Below are 22,343 nucleotides of genomic sequence, written 5' to 3' on the forward strand. Positions count from 1 at the left end.
GAAAACCATCTGGGCCAGGTGCCTTACCGCTCTGAAGTTGCCTGATTGCGTCAAGTATTTCTTGGACTGTTAGGGGAGCATTTAAGACCGATACCTGTTCCGGAGTTAGGCCTGGAAAGGTCAGATTTTTAAAAAATGATTGCATCCTCCTAGTCCTGTCTTCACAATCCTGTGATTTATATAAATCAGAATAAAATTTTCTAAAGATTGCATTCATCTTTTTATGATCATGAGTCCAAATACCCGTACTTTCCTTGATAGACTTGATAGTTTGAGGGGCCTTTTTTTTCTTTGCAAGAAATGCTAAGTATCTACCCAGTTTGTCGCCAAATTCATATAACCTTTGTTTTGCAAATAATATTTCCCTCTAAGCCGTTTGGGTAAGCGTAGTGTTTAGAGCTGTCCTAAGGGCCGTAATCCTTTGCAATTTAATAATAGAAGGTCTATCAGCATATGCAGTTTCAGCTGCTTTTAAGCGTGCTTCGAGCAGACGAGTATGAGATGATCAAACCTCGCGCGTAAGCTTTGATGGTCTCCCACATCATTGATGGGTTGCTAGCCGTACCTAAATTAATTTCTAAAAAAGTTTTAAATTCTTGAGAGAAGTACTTTACAAATGTACTATCTTTCAATAGGAAGGCGTCCATACGCCAATGCCGAGGGGATGTCCCATTGTTCCTTGCCTTGGTTTCCATATATACAGCAGCGTGGTCGGAAATTGCTATACTACCTATTTTACAGGATGATTTAATTTTAAAAAATTGAGAGGGCAAAAAACATATCAATTCTGGTGTGGCATTTTTGTGGATTGGAGTAAAAAGAAAAATCTCTGCCCTGTGGATGAAGACATCTCCATACATCTACTAATCCTAATTCTTTGTTCAGATCCACCAATTGTCTAGATCTGGGAGATACTCCTGCAGTACTCTTGGGAATCCTATCTATTTCTGGATCCATAATACAATTAAAGTCTCCCCCTATAATTGTATGACGGGCACCAAGAGCCATCAATTTTGAGAAGGCTTCCGTTATAAATTTAAAGGGATGTGCTGGGGGGCAGTACAAATTTAAAATCCCATATTCCTCTCCATTTATAAGGGCTTTAATCAGAATATATCGTCCAGATTAATCTTTTATCTGATTTAGGAATTTGAAAGGGAAATTCTTCCGAACAAGAATAACAACTCCCCTACTTTTTGAGCTAAAAGAAGCAAAAAAGGCCTGATCAAATCCACCCTGTCGTAATTTCAAGTGTTCTTTATCCAATAGATGTGTCTCCTGTAGGAGAGCTATATCAACTCTTTCTTTCTTAAGATTTGATAATTTTTCTTCCTTTTGACTGGCGAATTACTCCCCTTGACATTCCAGGTGCACCACTTAACCGACTGATCAACCATCATCATCCGAGCAAATCCGAGACCCCTCGGGAGGGGAAACCCTATCCAAAACATCCCGAGCATAGAGCATATAAAATTCACAAAAATAAAGGCTCTCTAATACACTCACAACAGTATAATAAAAAACTATTTCTAAATAATAATTTAAAAAAACGTATTTAAATGGAGATTTTCCTCCGTGTTCCCAGGGGGTATCACTTCCTTTCCAAAGGTCCATCGTATCGTCTCCCAACTAATGCCCCACCCTTGACCCAGGCGCTCCTCAATAGGATGAGGAGAATTCAGATATAATACAAAGCTAGTACTTCCCCCCACCAACATTAACTAAACCCCCCGCCTTATATATATATATATATATATTTATATACATACATATATATATATACACACATATATACACATACACACATACATACATAGAATAATAAAAAAAACAACCCCAATGGGGGGAGAAAATCGTTAAATAGAGAACAAATAAATAAATCCCTCTCCCCACCCCCCAAGATAATATTAAACAGTAAGGTAAGAAAAAGAAAAAGGGGGGGATATAAACCGGAGTGGGGGAAAGGCAAACCATCGTCCATTGTCTCTTACAATTTATCTAAGAGAGTCCAAAAATTCCTTAGCCTTTTCTGGCGATCCGAAGTTATACAACGGATCCTTCATGGTTAAAGTGTAGCGTCGCTGGGTAGCATAAGGAGTACTGAATATTTAAGTCCCTTAAACACTTCTTCGCCTCATCGAATGCCTTCCTCTTTTGGACCAGAGCTGGGGAAAAGTCCTGGAATAACATGATCTTGGATCCTTTATAGATCATGGCTTGGGAATCTTTTCCAAGATTTCTAGAGCCTCTCCCTATAGCTCTGCAGCCGGAACAGGACCAGGCGAGGGCGCTGGTTCGAGCCGGGCCCGCATATTGCAACCCGGTAAGCCCATTCCACCCTTACCTGACCTGATCCAGCCTCCAGATTTAAAAGCTGTGGCAGCCACTGCTCGAGAAACGCTGTAAGCTGGCCTTCCTCTTCCTGTTCGGGAAGGCCCAGCAAACGAATATTTTTTCGGCGACCTCGATTATCGAGGTCATCAATATGATTCTCTAAGGTCCGGACTCGCTGTTCGAGAGTCGAGATCTGATCCATGGCCGATTGCGCTGTGGTTTCGGAGGTCGCAGCCTTTAGCTCCGCCCCTCCAACCCAGCGCTCGATTTCTTTAATGTCTCGGTCGTGCTTTTGCAGCGCGGCCGAGAGTGAGTCCCATCGACTTCGGGATTCTTCAATGAAAGCGTCGATCTTCGCATCTAGTTTGGAGATGATTTCCACAAGGCTTGCCACTGTAGGTAAGTCCCCCGAGGCGACTGTGGACGCCTCTGCTGCAGCTGGAGAGGGTGGCGGAGGGGTTCCTGCTTGCTGAGAGCTGCGGGCTCCCTTCCCTTTAGTCATTTTTACTAAAGATTAGATTGTTTAAATTTAATACTAAGCAACTAATTAAACTAAACAGCTATTTTAAATGATTTGGTGAGTGTGGTGGGGGTGGGTTGCCCACTTTGCCCAAGTCTTGGGAGGAGCACTATAGACTCAGACTTGTTGGGTCGCCGCTATCTTGGATCCCCCGTGTTTTATGCTTAATGAGACCTTAACCATTTTTGATCCAAAGTTGCCTATATGTGGAATATCAAAATAAAAACTGTGAAAAACCAGAAGCAGCTACCTCAGCATTGGAAAGGGAAAACAACAGCTAGTTTTCATTCCAGATCATGTTCCAGGCAATGAGGAAGCTATCTCCATGGTTTGACATTGTCATGACTGCTTGCCAGTTTCCAATGAACTGGGCTTTCAATTGTGTCACTATATTACAACAGAACCAGTAGGTGAAGATATTTCAATGCCTCCATCAAATACAGTGGACATGAAAGTTACAACCCAGATTTGTTTTGCATCAATGTTAGGAGGCTGTAGGCAACAAACAAGTGGTGTCCTTTGTTACTGAAGATCACTGGCTGTTAATTCAAATTTGTTCACTGAAAATTTTATCTTACACAATTTAAAATACTTATTTGTTTTTATCTTCCGCAGTTTTACATTTTTATCTGTTTCGGTGTGTTTCTTTTCATCCTTGTCAATGTCAGGGACTTACAGTAGATTCCAGTGTCAGCATCAACCATTCATATGGCAAGTACAGCATTGGCAAGAGAGAGCAAAGTTCCCTCTTCACTGTTCCATTAAACATTCCCAGGTTGGGTATAGCACAGTAAAATGTCTGTCATATTCAATGATATAATTTAACTGCTTTCGATTATGTTAGTCTGTTGGCTGATCTGTGCGCACTGTGCTTGATTAATTAAGTCGGTGGAGCTATGAGGTCTAAAATAAACAGAAGTTTCCAGAGAATGACCCAAGAAGCCAAAGGTCTGAACATGAGGAGACATCATGTGATTGCAAAGATATTTTAATAAATTTATATTAGACTCAAATCTCACATCATCTCTGCATTGCTCCAAGGTATATCAGATATATAATAGAACAAAACCAGCAAATACACAGCGGACATCGAGTAAAGCCCCTCCATACTGGTTCTTCTAACACTCACTGGTTAGATACATAGTAAAGCTTAGTGCATACTGTCTTGCCAAATACTGTCATGGCAGGTACAACATGGGTTTGATAAATATTAAAGGTCCTTCAAAGCAGTCCCACTTAGCACTTCCAGGCAGTTACAGCATAGGTTACATATAGTCAAATAGTCTCAGGGCAGAAAGAGCATAGGTTCATTACAGGGGAAATGTTAGGTATTGTGACCTGGGAAGAGAGGTGGACATTTATTGCTCACGTGCCTTCTGGAAACTATTCTGAGTATTGCATTCTGCAGAAGCAGTTGAGTAGATTATGATTCTGCATTTCTGCTGTAGGTATTGGATGATGGTAGAACTGGGCAGGTTCCCCTGCTGTTCAAACCTATGTATAAATGAATAAAGCTGCCCAGATTGATGGAAGTTCACAGCATTCATATTCCTCCTTTGAATTAACATAACTGAAATATATTGAGATTTTTATCCAAAGGTTACAAGCTACCATGAAATGATGAACCTTTGCCTGTTTGGACAGGGTGGAAGTTTGGAGCATTCCATGGCAGGTCTGGGCTATTCCCCCTAGAATACGTGCAGCCTGTGGCTGCCCCAGACTTTATTCACCTTAGCACGGACAAGAAAGAAGAACCAATCGACAAAAAGGGCAAAGTGGCAGCTTCAGCCTCAGCCACCGTGGCAGCTGCTGTGGGATCGACAGCAGCAGCTGAAGAACTGGACAGAAAGTCAGAGGTGCGGATTTGATCTTCCAGACATTCACCCTATTCCATTACACCACTGTTGCTCTTATCTGTGCTCATATTAAAGGAGAGGGGCTATCTTTGTAGCCTGAGAGGGACCAGATGCTAATTTGTTTTAGCTTTACGTTAACATTACATGCATCGTAGTGTTATAATGTAGTGACAGCTTTGCATCTGTTGTGGTGAGCAATTGACAAACAATCAGATGATTGCAAACTGTCCTGTGTGGTTCTGTCTTACTTAGTTGTTAGACTCTTGATGGAGAGCTTCACCCAAGATTCACTCATTCTTAGGAATTACAGACAAATTTGCAAAGGATTATCAACTTAGGTTAATCACCTCGTCCTCGTATGTCATTGGTTAAAGCAACAATTAGTGAAGCAATAAACAGACTGGATGCTGATATTGATTCATATACTGTGCTTAGTTATCTGGTCTCAATATCAGCTCATCTGATTCCCATGGGCTGACGTGTAAAGTCAGCTAGAGTTTTCCTATTCCTGGTTACTGTTCAGTATTTCCTGCACGAAGGTGCAGATAATTGATAATGGATGACAACGTCAGCTTTGGCTGATTTGCATAATCAATACTCACTAATCATATTAAAATGTTTCAGTAAGGTGGAGTGAGTATCAGTGGAGCAGGAATTGGTGGGCAGACGTCCATATCACTTTAGTGGCAATGGATAGTACAGAGTCAGGATCAATTGGAATGAATAGTTAGTGTCTGCAGGAATGGATGAACACCAAGTCTGTATGTGCAGAATAAATGATGCAAAATCATCAATGGGAATGGATGGGCACAGAGTTAGTACCAGTGGGAATGGATAATGAGGCATAGTGAGAATGAATGGACGCACTGTGAGTACTAGTAGAATTGCTGCATCTGTCAAGTCATTGTTGATGGAAGGAGAGGTTGAGAGAATGGTTAAGATAGCATACAGTATCCTTTATTAATAGTATTAATAATATGGACGGTATAAGAGAAAGAAGGTTATATTGAACTTGTGTAGAGTACTAGTTTGGACCCACCTGGAGTATTACATCCAGTTCTGGATGTTGCACTTCAGGAAAGATGGGGAGACATTACAGAAAGTGCAGGAAAGATTCACAAAAATGGTTCCAGGGATGAAGATAAATTGGAAAAGTTAGGGTTGTTTTCCTTGGAGAATAGATCGTTGAAAGGAGATTTAATTCATGGATTTATGGATTCAAAAACGCGAGGACAGATTAGATAAGACAAACTGTTCTCGCTCATGAATAGATTGAGAATGAAAGGGCACAGATTATAAGTAGTTAATAAAAGCAGCAAAAGTGACATGAGGAAAAGCTTTTTCATTGACTGAGAGGTTAAGGTCAGGAATTCCTAGAAGTGCGATGGAAAAGCAGGTTTAATAGAAATAATTGTATTCAAAATACAATTAGACTGCTTGCTGAAAATAAAGAAATGTGTTGGTTAGACGGAAAAAGTGAAAGAATAGCACTAAGTGAAATGCACAATCGTAGAGCTGGTACAGACTCGATGGTCTGAGTGGCTTCCGCCTGTGATGTAATAATTCTGGAATTTTGATCAAATTGTACCCAAGTGAGGAGGGTCCAACATTCAAGCAACAAAAACAGAAAAGGAGAGAAATTGGTCAGCAAATGGCAAAAAGTGCACCAGTTTTATTCTGTACAAATCTCAGATTATAAAGAAAATAAGGGGTGTTGCTTGTAGACTTGAAAATCATCCGAGGCTGCATATGAACTGAAACTAAATTTACCTCACAATCCATCTACCACTGAATGCAGGCAGGTCACTAGGTGATGTAGGGAGGTGAACACAGATACGCAGGTAGTGTGAGGTTTGGATTCCTGTTCTACAATAGATGTCCTCTGTCAGAAAAAGCCTTGTCTATTTATGCTATCCCATGCCTCTCATGATTTTATAAACCTCTATAAGGTCACCCCTCAGCCTCTGACCCTCCACAGAAAACGTTCCAGCATATTCAGCCTCTTCCTATAGCTCAAACACCGCCCCTCCCGCCTCCTCCAACCATAGCAACATTCTTGTCATTTTTTTCTGAACCCTTTCAAATGTCACAACACCCTTCCTGTAGGAGGGAGATCCCTGTAGCATCTACTAACTGTCTCCAGCCTCAACTCATCTGCAGCTGTCGCCCATTTCCATTCCTTTGGTACTGATAGACTTGACTACCCCAAAACACTTGTGGCTGACTTCTTTTAATCCATTGTTCTATAAACATGATGTCATCCAAAACTCTATTGCCCTTGTCCTAATTGGCACCAAATTCCATGCAGTTACAATGCTCCCTGATCTATACTGGCTCCCAGTTAAGCAAGGCCTTGATTTAAAATTCTTATCCTGATTTTGAAATTCTTCCAGTGCCTCACTTTTTCCTGTCTTATAGGCTGTTCAGCCTTACAACCCTCTTCGAAATTGGTGTTCTTCCATTCTAATCTCTTAACCATCACTGATTTTAATCTCTCCATCATTGTTGGCTGTGCCTTCAAACTCCTCAGCCCAAACTCCAGGAACATCTTCCCTGAATCTCTCTGCCTTTCTACGTCTTTGTCCTCCTCAGGACATTTCTTAAAACCAACCTCTTTGACCAAACTTTTAATTATCCGCACTAATATGTAGCTACATATCAAATTTTGTTTGATAGTGCCCTGTAAAGTGCTCTGAGAAGTTTTACTATGTTAAAAGTTATATAAGTACAAATTGTTCTTTTTATTGTACAGGCTGCCCTGTTGTAGTTCATTTCTGAATCTAATCAGGTTCATCTCCCCCTTTGCCCTCATCTGACATGCTCGGCTGCAGACTTCTAATATGTGTTACTATAAGGATTGGCAGAAGAACAAATGATTAATCTAACTAAAAATCAAAAGAACTATAGCTGCTTGAAATCAGAAACAAAAAGCAGAAATTGCTGGAAAAACTCAGCAAGTCTGGCAGCATCTGTGGAGAGAAGTCAGTTTTAATGTTTTGGGTCAAGAGTGTGGTCCTGGAAAAGCACAGCAGGTCAGGCAGCATCCAGGAAGTAGGAGAATTGACATTTCGGGTATAAGTCCTTCATCAGGAATGTTTTGTGTCCAGTGACCCTTAGAACTGGTGGCAGTGAGGAAAATGATGTTTTTATACAGTAGATAGGGTGAAGGGAGGGGCAAGGAGTAAACGATAGATGGAGGTAGAACCCAAAGAGAGAGAAGAACAGTCAGACAGGCAAAGGAATGGATAACAATCAAGCTGGGAGGGTGAATAATGGAACTATTAGTGGCCAACAATGGATTGTGTGTAATAGCAAACCACATGATAACAAGACCATGTGCTGAACTTTTCCAGCAACTTCTGTTTTTAACCTGTGATAACAAGGCCTCGTATATGAGGGTAGGGGTAAGGGTATGGGAGTGTCTGTGTGTGAGAGTGAAATGATTAACTTAACGCACAGGTGAAGGGGGGCACTACGTACAGTATTCATACTGACAGCTGGGCTGGCTCAGTATGAACTGGAGCTCAAGACTGTGACTCCTTCTGCAGTATCTGTGACCTGATGTCTCAACAAGTTTATCTATCCAGTTCATTATTTCAATATGAACCCACTCTTCTGCAGGCCTCTCCACCAGTCAGTGAGCTTATAGAGAGTATACCCGAATATGTCCTTCAGGATAACCAGTACACCATGACTGAATTTGCCAAGAAATACTTCCGTCAGCCCCACAAGTTAAAAAGGTGAGTGAGAAACGGGCATTGATCAGTGTGAATCCACAGTTCATCCAGACTGCACAAATGAACAAGTACATTGTACAGTTGCATAGATCCCAATTGTGACTTTTCTGGTATGAGCTTAACATCTGAACTGTCAAATGTAAAACTGTTTGAGAGTGATCTGGTCAGTCAAGTGATGGTAGACCTTGACCACTCAGTATTAATCCATTTCCTTTTGTCCTGCTTCTTTCACTTTTCTTTTACTTTCTCAATGCCTCTTCCATTCTTCACTTGGATGTGTAGTTTGCATTGTTTACCTCGGTCAACCTTGTGCCGTCTGTCTTTTGCCCACATCACTGCACCCTTCCTAAACCAGTTTGGATAAAAAATAATTTAATTTACTCATCCTGATTAAGTAATCCTCAGATTTTGGGTGAATGAATTCTTGCCAAAGCTAAATCACAAGTATGCTTTAAACATTCTTTACTGGTCACAAAGCACCTCTTATCTTCAAAGTACAGAAACATTTAATAGGCATATATGTATGCCTCGCAATTGATTGACAGATCTTTCAAAACAACTAGCAAAAGTTCCATATGAAATTCAGTGTCAGCACAGAGCCAGCCAATTCCTCTTCTTCCCTACAGAACAGCTAAAAAAATCATCTCTCCTAACACAGAATCTGCCCCTCTTTCTCCCACTCTGTGATTCCAAAACTGCTTTTCAGTGACCTTTGAACTGCTCTGACTGACCTATCAAAAACTATGTACCCCTGTAATAAGCTTCAACCCTGTTGCAGAGCAGAATTGAATGTTGCCACTTCACAACTCTGGAGCTGTCTATTCTTGAATGTTACTATCTTGCCATTTTCACAAAATGCTGGCTTTGCACATTGCGAACGTTTGTAAAGCGAAGAATTCTTAAGATGTAAAAGGTGTAGTATTTTAAGGACAGGGTGTCAAAGGTACTGAGATATTGAAGCAAAGAAAAAAAGAAAAATGTAATACAATGGATGTTTGTTTCATATTTTAAAAATGTTAATCTCATAAATAGTAACAATTTGACAATTGTAAACAAAAAGAAATATACCTATAACATAAAATGAGCTCTAAAATACCTGTATATGTTATTTTTTTCTCTCTGTAGTGAGGTCACCAAAGAGAAATCTAAAAAAGGCAGAGATCCCAAAGACTCAGCTGAGCTGGTGAAGTATACAAAGGTAAGCAATGCCCAATGATCTGATCATTCCTCCACACCCTACATGATGATTCTGGTCAAATGGCCATCCTAGAGATGCAATTATTAAAGGGAACTTGCCAACAATGAGAATTAGCGACCCATAACAAATCAATAGATTACCACAGTCTAAGATGTGCTGGCTGCAAGATGCAGAAACTAAGTGCTTTAAACAGAAATTGTTTGAAGACATTGATTTCCGGTAGGTAAGATTCCACATAAGTTCTTTTTGCAAGAGTAAAGAGAACTATAGTTCAGTTAACTGGACATCTGGTTTGCAATGCCAAACGATGCCAACAGCGTGCGTTCAATCCTTGCATTGGCTGAGGTTACCATGAAGGATTCTCCTTCTCATTCTCTCACCTTGACTAAGGTGAAGTGACCCTCAGGTTAAACCACCACCAGTTGTCTCTCTCTCTCTCTCTCTCACACACACACATGAGAAACAGCAGCCCTATTGTCTGGTAACACTGTCACTATTACTTTGTCTACTCTTGCACTGACTCACTACCCTTGCCACCACTGTCTCTGAGCAGAATTAGCTCTGGGAAAGTTGAATTACCCCCTTCTCCCTCTGACCACAATCTACTTTCTGGTGTCAACTGCATGAAGGCCCTGTCCTGAAATTTTATTGAATATTTAGCCCAGCCACAAATGCATTCAGTTCAGGTTATTTTTCCAAAGGTGTGAGCTATGGGGAAAGCAATCATCTCAGGACTCTGGAGAGATGATTTTACAAATTTGTGCAACCATCACAAAGCCCTTCACACTGGCCACATGTGCGATAAGGGTTTGTAGCTGTGGCTCCTCAATATAGGCAGTCAGCTGGTAAAGATTCTTGTGGGTAGCACATATTCAGAAAATAGTCATCCAACCATTTTGTGTAAAGGTCTTGAGCCCAGCCAACTGGTTTCAGAACCCCAAATCTAATGATACATGCCACTTAATGCATGTAGGTACTCACACACACTCTCTCTGACACATGTTCTCACACTCACGCACACAAATACACACACATACTTGGGCATGCCCATGCACACTCTCACGCACACACACAAATCACAACATTGTGTTACTTGTCTGTGCCCTGATTGACAGAAAATGATGCATGAATCTTTTTACCTTACTAAATGAAATACTTGTGAAATCTTTACTTTAATAATCAAATATAGCCACACATCTTGTGAATTCGTATTTACTTATATAACATTCTCACTTTTCTTCTACAGACTCCAATCCAAGAGTCACTGATTGAGTTCTCTGATGAGAATTTGAACAAGATAGCAGCTGAGATCTTCATTGGTGAGAATGAACTCTGATTTCTATTCAAGAAATCAAATAACACCCTCACTACACTCACTGTGTCACTTTCTAGATGTCTGATTTTTTTTCTAATATTCTCCACACCTGAAGATTACAGTTTTCACAATGGGACGTGTCCTGGTCATCCGCCCTCATGGCCTCAACTCACCTATTTATAACCTGTCAGCCTGTGCAGCTAGGATTGCGTGGGTAGGACTCTCACCCCAGCCCCTTAACCAACTTTATCCATCTCCTCAATACCTTGGCCTGCCCTGAAACCTCCTTGTCACTGACCCCACCCCACCTCTTCAACTCCACTGCCGTATCCTAACTCTTTATTCCAACTGGACTCCTTGCTCTAAATTCTCAGTTAAAACCCAGCCCCCGAACATCCCCCTTCCACTCCCTGTACCCTTACCCTTCAATAAACAGGCATAGGTTAACAGCAGTAGGGGTCATGATTTCTTCTGGTTATGAGCTCCTCCATAGAGTTTGGTCCTAAATCCCTACATTAAGAGCAACAATCTCTGGAAAGCCCCCTAAAGCTGCACATCCATCATCCACTGGCATTTGAACCATTTAAAATGTTGTGTTCCAGCTGTACCAAAACCTCCCACTCCATCCCCCACCACACCCCCAATCCGCCCTCAACCTTACAGAGTCAATACCTCTTGCAATATGAAAATGGATCAAGAATACATTGTGATCAGAGAGATCAATGGCAATCAAGCCCTCAAAATATTTTACTGTATGCAATCACACATGACATCCTCTCCATAGGTGATATCTGGAGGGAGCCAAGGGTGAACATGCGGATTTGTTTCCAATAAGTTTGCTTATTGAATTAAAATGTGAAACCAGTGACCTCCACTGGGATTTGTATGTCGGTGCTTTATGAGCTTTGTTACTCAATTTGACAACAGTTAGCCTTTCTTGTTATTCATAACTCACGTGTGTTTCCCCTCTGTAGCTGTCATGAAATTTATGGGGGACCATCCACTCAAAGGGCAGACAGAACAAGACACTGTCTATAGTATTCTTAAGGTAAAGGGTAACCTGCATGCCTTCAAATTTTGATATGTGTGAATCTGAATATAGTATTTGTATGTTCATACATGTCTCTATGTGAGTGTTCAATATAGCAGCATGACTGAAGGTGTGTGGTTCCCAGACTGAAAATTTGTCCCTTTCAGAAACTTCACCTCGAAGAGGAATGTTGAGCTTCTTGCATTTAGAATATGAGTGCAGTGGGATTTGTGGGAGACTTGCCCAGCCAGCTAGCATAAAACTATGATGTTCAGGAGAAGGAAGAAAGAGAGTGGGACTTGGAAAATTTATGAACTACTGTTGATTGACAAATGAGACTTTGGGTGGTAGAACTGGGTAACAACTCCCAAAGGTGACCAGTCAATGAGCCGGCTCACCGTCCATTTTAATTCTGAATAGGATGTATCTTTGTAGAATTACTGACTTTGACAACATGTTGCCCTTTTACGTGTCCTATTTCCGCCCTTTAATGCTCTAACAGGGCTCCTCTCCTCTTGCAACTGAGTAAGCAGCATATGTTGGCAGATCAGTACCTTTGATTGCAGCCAGTGTTGCTTCAGTCACTGTGGCATTCCTGATTTCACTCTGTGTTGCTTTGGTCTTCTGCAAAAACAATATGAAGAGTGTGGTATAGTCAAAATTTGTCCTCAAAGTCTCTTTTTCACCTGCTAAGTGGTGGGGAGTTTGATGTTTTCTTTTGGTATTGTTCTGTCTTTTGCAGCTGTGTGGGGAACATGAAGTAATGAAAGATGAAACCTACTGCCAGATTATCAAACAGATCACTGACAACACCAGCTCAAAAATGTAAGGAAAAACCAGTTATAATCCCAAGCTGCCAAAATGTAGAGTATTTAACATCTCAGACTCAGCCATTCACTGCCATTGATTATGCAGTAGTCACATAGAAGGATTGTTAGAGAAAGATGACAAGTATTCAATATATGCCCTCAACTAGCCCTTCCTGTTGTAAGTAATATGTATATTTAACCCCTCTCACAGTTTACATTCTAAGGTACTTTCAGCTAAGACATCTAATTGTTCTTGGGGCATAAGGGTTGTGGCACTTATCTGGTGAGTGGCTAATGGTTCTGAGAATGGCACACAGTAAGATGGAGCTAGAATCAGATGTGAGGGATGCTCCAGGAATGAGGTAGGTAGTTAATGAGGTATGTTTAGAAAGTTACAGTAAACATCTCACTGGGCCTTATATTGCAAATCCCTCCATGCAACTTGCACTTAGCCACATTATTACAAGCAATGTGTGTGTGTTTGTTCAATGGTTCCCAAAGACTACATTCAAAGGCATTTACAGCAGTGGCAGAGGTCACATGACTAATGGCAAGCCAAACAGAGACAAATAGTTAGAGAAAGAGGGAAGCATTCAATACATGCCAATGATTCACCCTTTTTTGATCCATAAACCTTCAGGTTGGGATCCAAGTCCTAGCACATAGCAGCGAGTTTGGCCTGCCTACAAAGCTTCTGTCTTGGTGTCTGATGTGTTGGATATGCTCCCAGTGCAAAGGGAGAGACAAAATGAAGAGGATGAGATGTTGGGCATGGGGGTGAGAGTTGGAGCTCATTGTAATAAAAAGAACTATGTTGAAACTTTATTGCTGGAACAGCACAGCAGGTCAGGCAGCATCCAGGGAACAGGAGATTCGACGTTTCGGGCACAGGCCCTTCCTGAAGAAGGGCCTGTGCCCGAAACGTCGAATCTCCTGTTCCCTGGATGCTGCCTGACCTGCTGTGCTGTTCCAGCAATAAAGTTTCAACTTTGATCTCCAGCATCTGCAGACCTCACTTTCTCCATAAAAAGAACTATGTTTTGTCAACATATTATGACGCAAACTGAAACTGCTCACTCCACTGGACAGCCTGTTTATTTATATCAAAAAGGTAATGTGGAGTTGCAAGCAGGAGGTATTAATGTTTAGAAATTTGAAGTGTCAGCTCTGGCTGAATGGTAACGTTCCAATTTTAGTCAGCAAGTCATGGGGTCAAGTTACTCGCCAGAGATCAGAGCTCCATTATCTAGGCTCACATTCCAATGCAGTACAAACAGGGTGTTACATTGTGGAAGGTGACATCTTTCAAAAGATTTATTAAACTGAGGCCTTTCTGCCCTATCAGGCAGGTATAAAAATTTCACAATCACTATTTAAAGAAGAGCAACAGTGTTCTTATCAGGTTTTGACCAATACTTAGTCATCAACCAACATCACTAGAATATTGTGATCATTATCAACTTTGCTGTTTATGGGATCTTTTCATATGTAAATTAGTTGTCATTCTTCCTACGTTATAGTATGATTATAGTGAAGTGCATCATTGATTATAAATCAACCTGCAGATGTGAAAGGCCCCACAGAAGTACACCTCTCTTCCTCTGTTTGCAGAAAAATCTGATTATGGGACAATTGCACCAGAAGGTTTTGATTGCTGCTAGCAATGTGTAGGTTCATGATGTCAGCAAAGTGTTGAAGTTGTTTCAATGTCTATTGCAGTGATAGTGCTCCACGAGGCTGGAGGCTGCTCTATATCCTCACTGCCTATTACAAGTGTTCAGAAGTGTTCAAGCCGTACCTCTTTAAGTTACTGGAGTCTGTTTGCAGGATTCCTGGTGCCAGTTTTCAAGGTATTTCTTTTTATTTACTTGTATTTTCTTATGGTGTGAATATTTTTTTCTTTTTGACCTATTTTCTCCATTTTTTGTTTTCAAAAATATATGCAGAATGTGATGTTCAACTGATTGATTCTGACTCACTCTGTTCAGTACTGTTCAGTACTGTTTAAGACATTTCTTACTCACTTCAGCCAATAATGTTTAACAGTTTGCTTCTGACTTCTTTGTGCAGGAATTGCTAAAGCTTGTGACCACAATCTGAAGAAAACCTTCCAGTTTGGTGGCAGGACCCAGTTTCCGGATGGCATGGAGCTCAAAGCCATGGTGGTTAGTGAAATAGGTCATCTGTCCAATGCAGAGAAAGTGAGGACTGCAGGTGATGGAGATCAGAGTCGAAGAGTGTGGTGCTGGAAAAACACAGCTGGTCAAGCAGCATCCGAGGAGCAGGAGAATTAACATTTTGAGCATAAGCTCTTCAACATTCCTGATTAAGAGCTTATGCTCGAAACATCAACTCTCCTGCTCCTCGGACACTGTCTGACCAGCTGTGTTTTTCAAGTACCACACTCTTCGACACCCGTCCAATTCATTGGCGGATTTTGTTCATTTATCTCTTTTTTTTGGCAATCATTTTCCCGCTTCCATCTTTTCTAAAAACTGAGGATTTCAAAGATAGACTAAAAGGGTTGGAGAAGAAGAGGCAGTCAAAGGAGGAAGCATGATGGTGATTACCTTGCCCTGTTAGATTTTTGATAAGACAGGTGATAGGAAATATGGTTAGACTTTGGGAATGGTCAAAGTGTCAGTGCACAATTCCAACTTTTAGGCAAAGCCTGAATATCTCTATCCCCTTTAGATTCTGAACTGTGTTTAAAGAGCATTAATGAGAGGTTTGTACGAAGACTGTAAGTTAATGATATGAATGGAAATAAGGCCATTTAGATAGAAAATCTATTCTTGGATGTCAAACAGACTTATGATAAATAGATGTTCTGCTTGGGGAAGAGTTGGAACTCATGATCTTAGGTATCAGTGTGGAATCTGCATTTGGTCTCAGCCTATGCAAATGATTTGATGAGGTATAGAGAACGCACAGCAGGAAATTTGACAACTGGGTAGGATACAAAATCTTTCAGAAAGAATGGGCTATATAGTTTTATATGACTTTGTTTGGAATTAACACTAAATGGAGAAATATTTTAAAAATAGATGACTAAAAGGACAAATGGTTCAAATATATAATTCTGTGAAAGTCCAGAAAGATTAAGGCATAAAAGGAACAATACCATTTGGAGTTTTACAAATAGAGACAGCAGGACCAGATTTCTGGTGATGGAGGTAGAAAATGGGTTTGGCAATGATAAAAACTGAGAATTTATTTGTAGCAGTTTCAAATTTGCAGTGCCATCAGGGCCCAATATTATTTTTGTGTGCCCTTTTCACAAGTTGAGTACATACAGTCTTTTGATTTCAGATCAGATTTTTAGCCCTGTGGGAAATTTGAATTTTCTCCCCCAATTCCAACACCCCTGTCCCCAACTATTATTTTGTGCTGATGCAGGTGTCAGATGACTTAAACCTTCTCCAAGTCTGCTATGATGTGTCAGGAACATTCTGGTGGGTAGATATTAAGTTTTTTGATAACTTCAAGTATTATCAAATATCATATATCATATATTGAATTGCCATTGTCCATCATAGGGCTCTGCTCTTGAAAGTTAAGTTGACCATTACTTTGACTAGTGTTATTTGAGTGTTAAAAAGCATTAAGAGTACTTTATCCATTGGAAAAATGCCATATTGCATTTGAAGATGCAGAAAAATGTGCTAAAAAAACCCTTTTGTCATTTCTTGGATTATATTTTAAATGTCCAGCGATCTTTAGTTTCTCCTGGAGTGGAATATTTTTTAAACTCAATATCCACTACATTGATTGACAGGTGATCTGTTTTGAAATTGAAAACACACCATGTGGTCTTTCAGTTTCATAATCTGGAGTTGCAATGGTTTGTTTTGATAGTTGTAGCCATTATGAATGCTTGACTAAGTTTCAATAACAGATCATACCTAAGCTCAGCAGGTAACCTATTGCTTATGTTTTGGCTACAGAAGGATATTTGTTTTCAAAAATTAATGTCTGTTTAATGGGATTAATACGTCTTTCAGTGACAATTTATTTTGCAGTATCAATGGCAATGTGTTTGAATTAGATTTATTAGATTGTTTTTTTCCCCAAATACATTTCAAATAACTCCATCACTATTACATGGCTTCTGAATGCCATACGTCATGGATACTGAACAAGTAATTGGAAACATACATACATACAAATACAAAAATTAGGAGCAAGGGTAGGTCACTCATCCTCTTGCACTTGCTCCCTAATTCACTAAGATCATGGCTGATCTGGTTCCTTCACATTCTTGTCTATCCCCAATAAATTTTCATTCTGTGACTTATCAAGAATCTATTTACCTCTGCCTTAAAAATATTCAATGACTGTTTCCACTGTCTTTTAGGAAAAATAGTTCCAAAGATTCTGAAAAAAAAATTCACTTTATCTCGGTCTTAATTGTGTGATTATTTATTTTTAAGCACTGGACCCCAGCGAGATTCTTCCACAAAATATCCTTTCCATATCCACCCTGTGCAGACTTCTCAGGATCTGACATGTTCCAATCAAGTCACCTGTTCTAAATTCCAACAGATACAAGCCTAGTCTGTCCAACTTATTCTCATCAGACAGCCCATACATTTCAGGTATTAGTCTAGTAAACCTTCTCTGAATTGTTTTTCATGCATTTAAATCCTTCCGTAAATAAGAAGATCAATAATTTAAATGCTTCAGTTAGGATCTCTGCCCTGTAAAACTGTAAAATAGCCTCCTGACTTCAATTCCCCTTGCAATCACTTGCTGTGCTACCAAATTGACCTTTCACGTTTCACTAAGACACTCTGCATCTTGGGGTTGTAAAAACTTTCACTTTTTAAACAATATCCTTGTTTTTCAATCTTTCTGTCCAAATGGACAGTCACACAATTTCCATGTTATTCTCCATTTACCTGATCATTGCCCACTCACTTAACCCATTTTTGTAGCCTTCTTAAGTCCTTTTTGCAAATTATTTTCTTACCTAATCCTTGTTTCATCAGCAAATAAAGCAACCTGACCTTCATCCAAGTCATGTGTATAAATTGCAAATAGTTGAGGACCTAACACTGATCCCTTTGATACACTAAATGTTACATCTTGTCAACCAGAAAAGACCATGATATCTATTCTCTACTTCCTGTTAGCTAGCCATTCTTGTATCCATTCCAATATGTTATCCATGCAGCAGGAGCATTTATTTTCCACATTAAGCTTTCATGTAGCACCTTATTAAGTGCCTTTTTGAAATTCAAGTACAGTGAATCCAGCAGGTCCTGTTCATTCCAAAATCATGTTACTTCCTCAAAGAATCCCAAAGAATCGGGTAAAAATTATTTTCCTTTCACAAAACCATTTCAACTCTGCTTGATTACCTTGAACATTTCTAAATACTTTGCTACAACATCTATGATAATACCCTTTAATATGGCAGGCAGATGGTCTGTGTGTGGATGGTCTGAGTGGTATGAGAGGGTATAGAGGGGCCATGGGGAAATCTGAGAAGGGCATGGAGAAGTCAGAATAGTATGAAGAGACATAGATATGTGGGTTGGGGGATTTAAGATGTAATTTTTAGGAACGTAAGAGCTGGGCTCCAAATCCCATTCCCATCTTTCTACTCATACCTATATTTATTGCCCCTCTCCTGATCCACCAACACGAGAGAGAAATTATTAGAGAAATGAATGGGGCTAAAGACCATTAAGGCTCCTGGACCTGATGGGATGCATCCTAGGGTTATTAAAAGTAGCTACAAGATAATGGATGCACTGGTGCAACTTGTCATAAGTTTGTAGATTCTGGGAAAGTCCCAGCAGATTGGAAAACTACCAATGTAATATACATTTATGTATAAAGGGAAGGAGGAAGAAAGACAGGTAACTATATAGGCCATTAGCTTAATGTCTGTTATTGAGAAAATGCAAAGAGTCTAAGGATGTAACAGCAGAGCATTTAAAAATATATAATATGATCAAGCAGAGTCAGCACAACTTCACAAAGGGGAAATCATGCCTGACAAACTGAATAGAATTCATTGAGGAGGTAACAAGCAAGACAGATGGAGGGAAAGCAGTGAATGTAATATATTGGATTTTCTGAAGGTGTTTCTCAAGGTACTACATGTTAGGGTACTTAATAACAGTCAATGGTGTTGGAGGTACAGTCGGTTCTGCTATCATGTGGTAGTTCTGTTCTCACGCAATCCCATGTAATAAGAAAATCACATAATAGCAGCACCGTTTAAAATAATGGGGCCTGAATCATGTTATAACCAATACACACTTTAAAAGTTCACACTTTCGAAATAGTGTCCCCAATTTGTCAATCATATTATAGCAAATTCGCATTGATGAAATGCACATTACAGCAGAACGACCTGTAGTATATTAGCATGTATGGAGGATTAGCTAACTAATAGAAGACAGAGTTGGGATAAGTGGGATATTTTCAGTATAGCAACCTGTGACTAATGAAATGTCTAAGGATCAATGCTGGGGCTACAATTATTTACAATATATATTAATGACTTGAATGAGGCAAGTGAATGTACTCTAGTCAAGTTTGAACATGGCACAAATATAAATGGAAGGCAAGTGCTGATGATTCCATAGATCTGCAAATGGCTATATGCAAAATCTTAGCATACGGAATATAATATGTGAAAATTTGGCAGGAATGGTCAGACCACAGCTGTAATACTGTAGACAGTTATCGGCTCGTAATCTAAGGAAGGATATAATGGCATTGGACACAGTCAAAAGAAGGTTTAATAGGTCAATCCTAGATATCTTATGAGAACAAGTTGACCAGGTTGTGCCTGTGCTCATTAGAGTTGAGCAGAATGAAAGACAACCTTATTGAAAGATACAAGACTCTTCGGGGACTGAACAGGGTATGCACAGAAAGGTTGTTTCCCCTTCTTGGAAAGTCTTTGACCAGAAGCCATACTCTCAGATATGGTGTTACCCATTTAATACAGAGCTGAGGAGGAATTTCTTCTCCCAGAGGGTACTGAATCTGCAGGATTCTTTATCGCAGAGGGTCGTATTGTCTCGGTCATTAAGTACACTCAATGCTGAAATATAGATTTTTTTATATGAGATTAGATTACCCTACAATGTGGAAACAGGCCCTTCGGCCCAACAAGTCCACACCAACCCTCCGAAGAGTAACCCACCCAGACCCACCCCCATCTGACTAATGCACCTAACACTATGGGCAATTTAGCTTGGCCAGTTCACCTGGCCTGCACATCTTCGGACTGTGGGAGGAAACCAGAGCATCCGGAGGAAACCCACGCAGACACAGAGAGAATGTGCAAACTCCACACAGACAGTCGCCCGAGGCTGGAATCGAACCTGGGTCCCTGGTGCTATGAGGCAGCAGTGCTAACCACTGAATCACCATGCTGTCCATATAGATGTTTAATCAGCAAGGAAATCCGTTATAGATATAAGATAAGAAAATGGAGTTCAGGTATATCAGATCTGCCATAACCTCAATAAATGGCAGAGAGACTTGGTGGGCTGAATGCTGTATTTCTGAAACTATATTTCTGAAAATATATCTTATGATCATATTTACTCTGGCTAAGGAATTTATGATGAAATTTACCACTTGAAAACTCTTCCTCAGGAGAGAGGATGAGAGAAACCGTTATATCCAGAGGGCATGTTGGAGGACTCAATGCTTTGATATAAGCAGCGATTTTGACAAAATTATTGCATTTTTTAAAGGTTATTGAAATAAATATTTACACCCTTTTCAGTGCTTTCAATGACATTTTCCCTTCCTTCTCTATAGGCTGGGAGAAGCTCCAAACGACAAATGTTCTTGTTGCCTGGTAACATGGAGAGACATCTGAAGATAAAAACCTGCACAGTGAGTCTAGAACTGAAAGTTAAAAATCACACAACACCAGGTTTTAATCCAACAGGTTTAATTGGAAGCACATTAGCTTTCGGAGCGACACTCCTTCATCAGGTGGACAACCACCTGATGAAGGAGCGGCCCTCCGAAAGCTAGTGTGCTTCCAATTAAACCTGTTGGACTATAACCTGGTGCTGTGATTTTTAACTTTGTACACTCCAGTCCAACACCGGCATCTCCAAATCATGACTAGAATTGAAAGGGTTAATTAACTCCAACTAACCAGAAGAGTTAGTGCACACAAAAGAACAATGCACCCAAGATGTGGTCCCCAGATTAGAGTTTAAATCTAAAATCTCTCACAATGTTGGGAGTAAAATCTAGTTAAAATATTAAAAATCAGCTGAGTACATATTCTTCCTGTCCTCCCTGTGTTTTTTCACCCACCTCATTGACAACACCATCTCTCTCACTGCCCCCAATTCACCATAGGCTGTTCCACCTACCCATTTTTCTCATGCTTTCTTGGCTGAACCCCACCCCATTCCAGTCCACACCCTCTTTCCCGGCCCTACTCTCATCCAACCCCACTCCTCCATCTTCCTATTTCATGTCTATGTTTCTTGCTTTGGCCTTGCTCCACATCATTATAGAAAAAGTGCTAGGGAAACTAATAAGGCTAAAGAATGATAAGACTTGATGGAATGCATCCTACAATATTAACAGTACGGATAGAAATAGTGTATACACTGGTAATAATCTTGCAAGAATCCTTAGATTCTGGAAAATTCCCAAAGGATTGGAAAACTGTCAATGTCGTATCTTTATTTGAAAAGGAAATGAGGCAAACAAAGTACCTATAGGCCATTTAGCTTAATGTCTGTTATTGGGAAAATATTGGAGTCCATTAGAAAGGATACAACGGCAAAGTGTTTAAAAATACTTAATATGATCAAGCAGAGTCAGCATGGCTTCACAAAGGGGGAATCTTGCCTGACAAATTGAATAGAATTCTTTAAGGGAGAACAAGCAGGATAAATAGGGAAGCAGTAGATGTAATATACTTTGATTTTCAGAAGGCACCACGTGAGGCTATTTAATTAGATAAGAAGATCCGATACTGTTGGAGGAAGTGTATCAGCATGGATAAGGGATTCACTAATGAAGTAGGGAAGTGAGTATACTATTACCAAGTTTGAGGTTGACACAAAAATTGGTAGGAAGGTAGGTGCTGAGGTCGATACAAAGAGCTTACAGAGCATACAAAAACATGGAAGATGGAAGATAGAATTTAGTGTTGGAACATGGGAATAGAGGAATTAAAAATTTAAATTGAGAAAGACTGCAGAAAGCTACAGCACAGCTAAGTGTTTGTACATTATTCTCAAAATGCTAACACACAAGTTCAACAGGTAAGAGGGCTTGAACGTGGAATGTTGGCTTTTATTTCAAAGAGAATGGAGTATAAAAATAGAGAAGTATTGCTAAAACTATACAAGGTAATAGTCATAGCACAGCTGGAATACTGTCAACAATTTTGGGTCCATAATCTAAGGAAAGATATATTGGCATTGTAGACATGGAAGGGTCAATAGATTGATCCTGGAAATGGAGAGACTGTTTTATGAAGAGACATTGAGAAGGTCGGATCTATCTTCAATGGAGTTTAGAAGAATGAGGCAAC

General features: G+C 40.0%; 1 protein-coding gene across 1 annotated transcript in view; it reads left to right on the forward strand.

The window, feature by feature from the left end:
* The window catches only part of myo15aa (myosin XVAa), a 205,391-nt gene that overhangs the window by 168,222 nt on the left and 14,826 nt on the right, over positions 1-22,343 (forward strand). Inside the window, exons 50-58 of the mRNA XM_043711624.1 lie at positions 4,499-4,710; positions 8,332-8,450; positions 9,573-9,645; positions 10,892-10,964; positions 11,935-12,008; positions 12,733-12,815; positions 14,519-14,649; positions 14,870-14,964; positions 20,594-20,671. Coding sequence (XP_043567559.1) covers positions 4,499-4,710; positions 8,332-8,450; positions 9,573-9,645; positions 10,892-10,964; positions 11,935-12,008; positions 12,733-12,815; positions 14,519-14,649; positions 14,870-14,964; positions 20,594-20,671 — 938 coding nt within the window. The remainder of the gene's footprint in view (positions 1-4,498; positions 4,711-8,331; positions 8,451-9,572; positions 9,646-10,891; positions 10,965-11,934; positions 12,009-12,732; positions 12,816-14,518; positions 14,650-14,869; positions 14,965-20,593; positions 20,672-22,343) is intronic.

Source organism: Chiloscyllium plagiosum, chromosome 21 (assembly GCF_004010195.1).
Source record: "Chiloscyllium plagiosum isolate BGI_BamShark_2017 chromosome 21, ASM401019v2, whole genome shotgun sequence".
NCBI classification, from domain to species: domain Eukaryota; kingdom Metazoa; phylum Chordata; class Chondrichthyes; order Orectolobiformes; family Hemiscylliidae; genus Chiloscyllium; species Chiloscyllium plagiosum.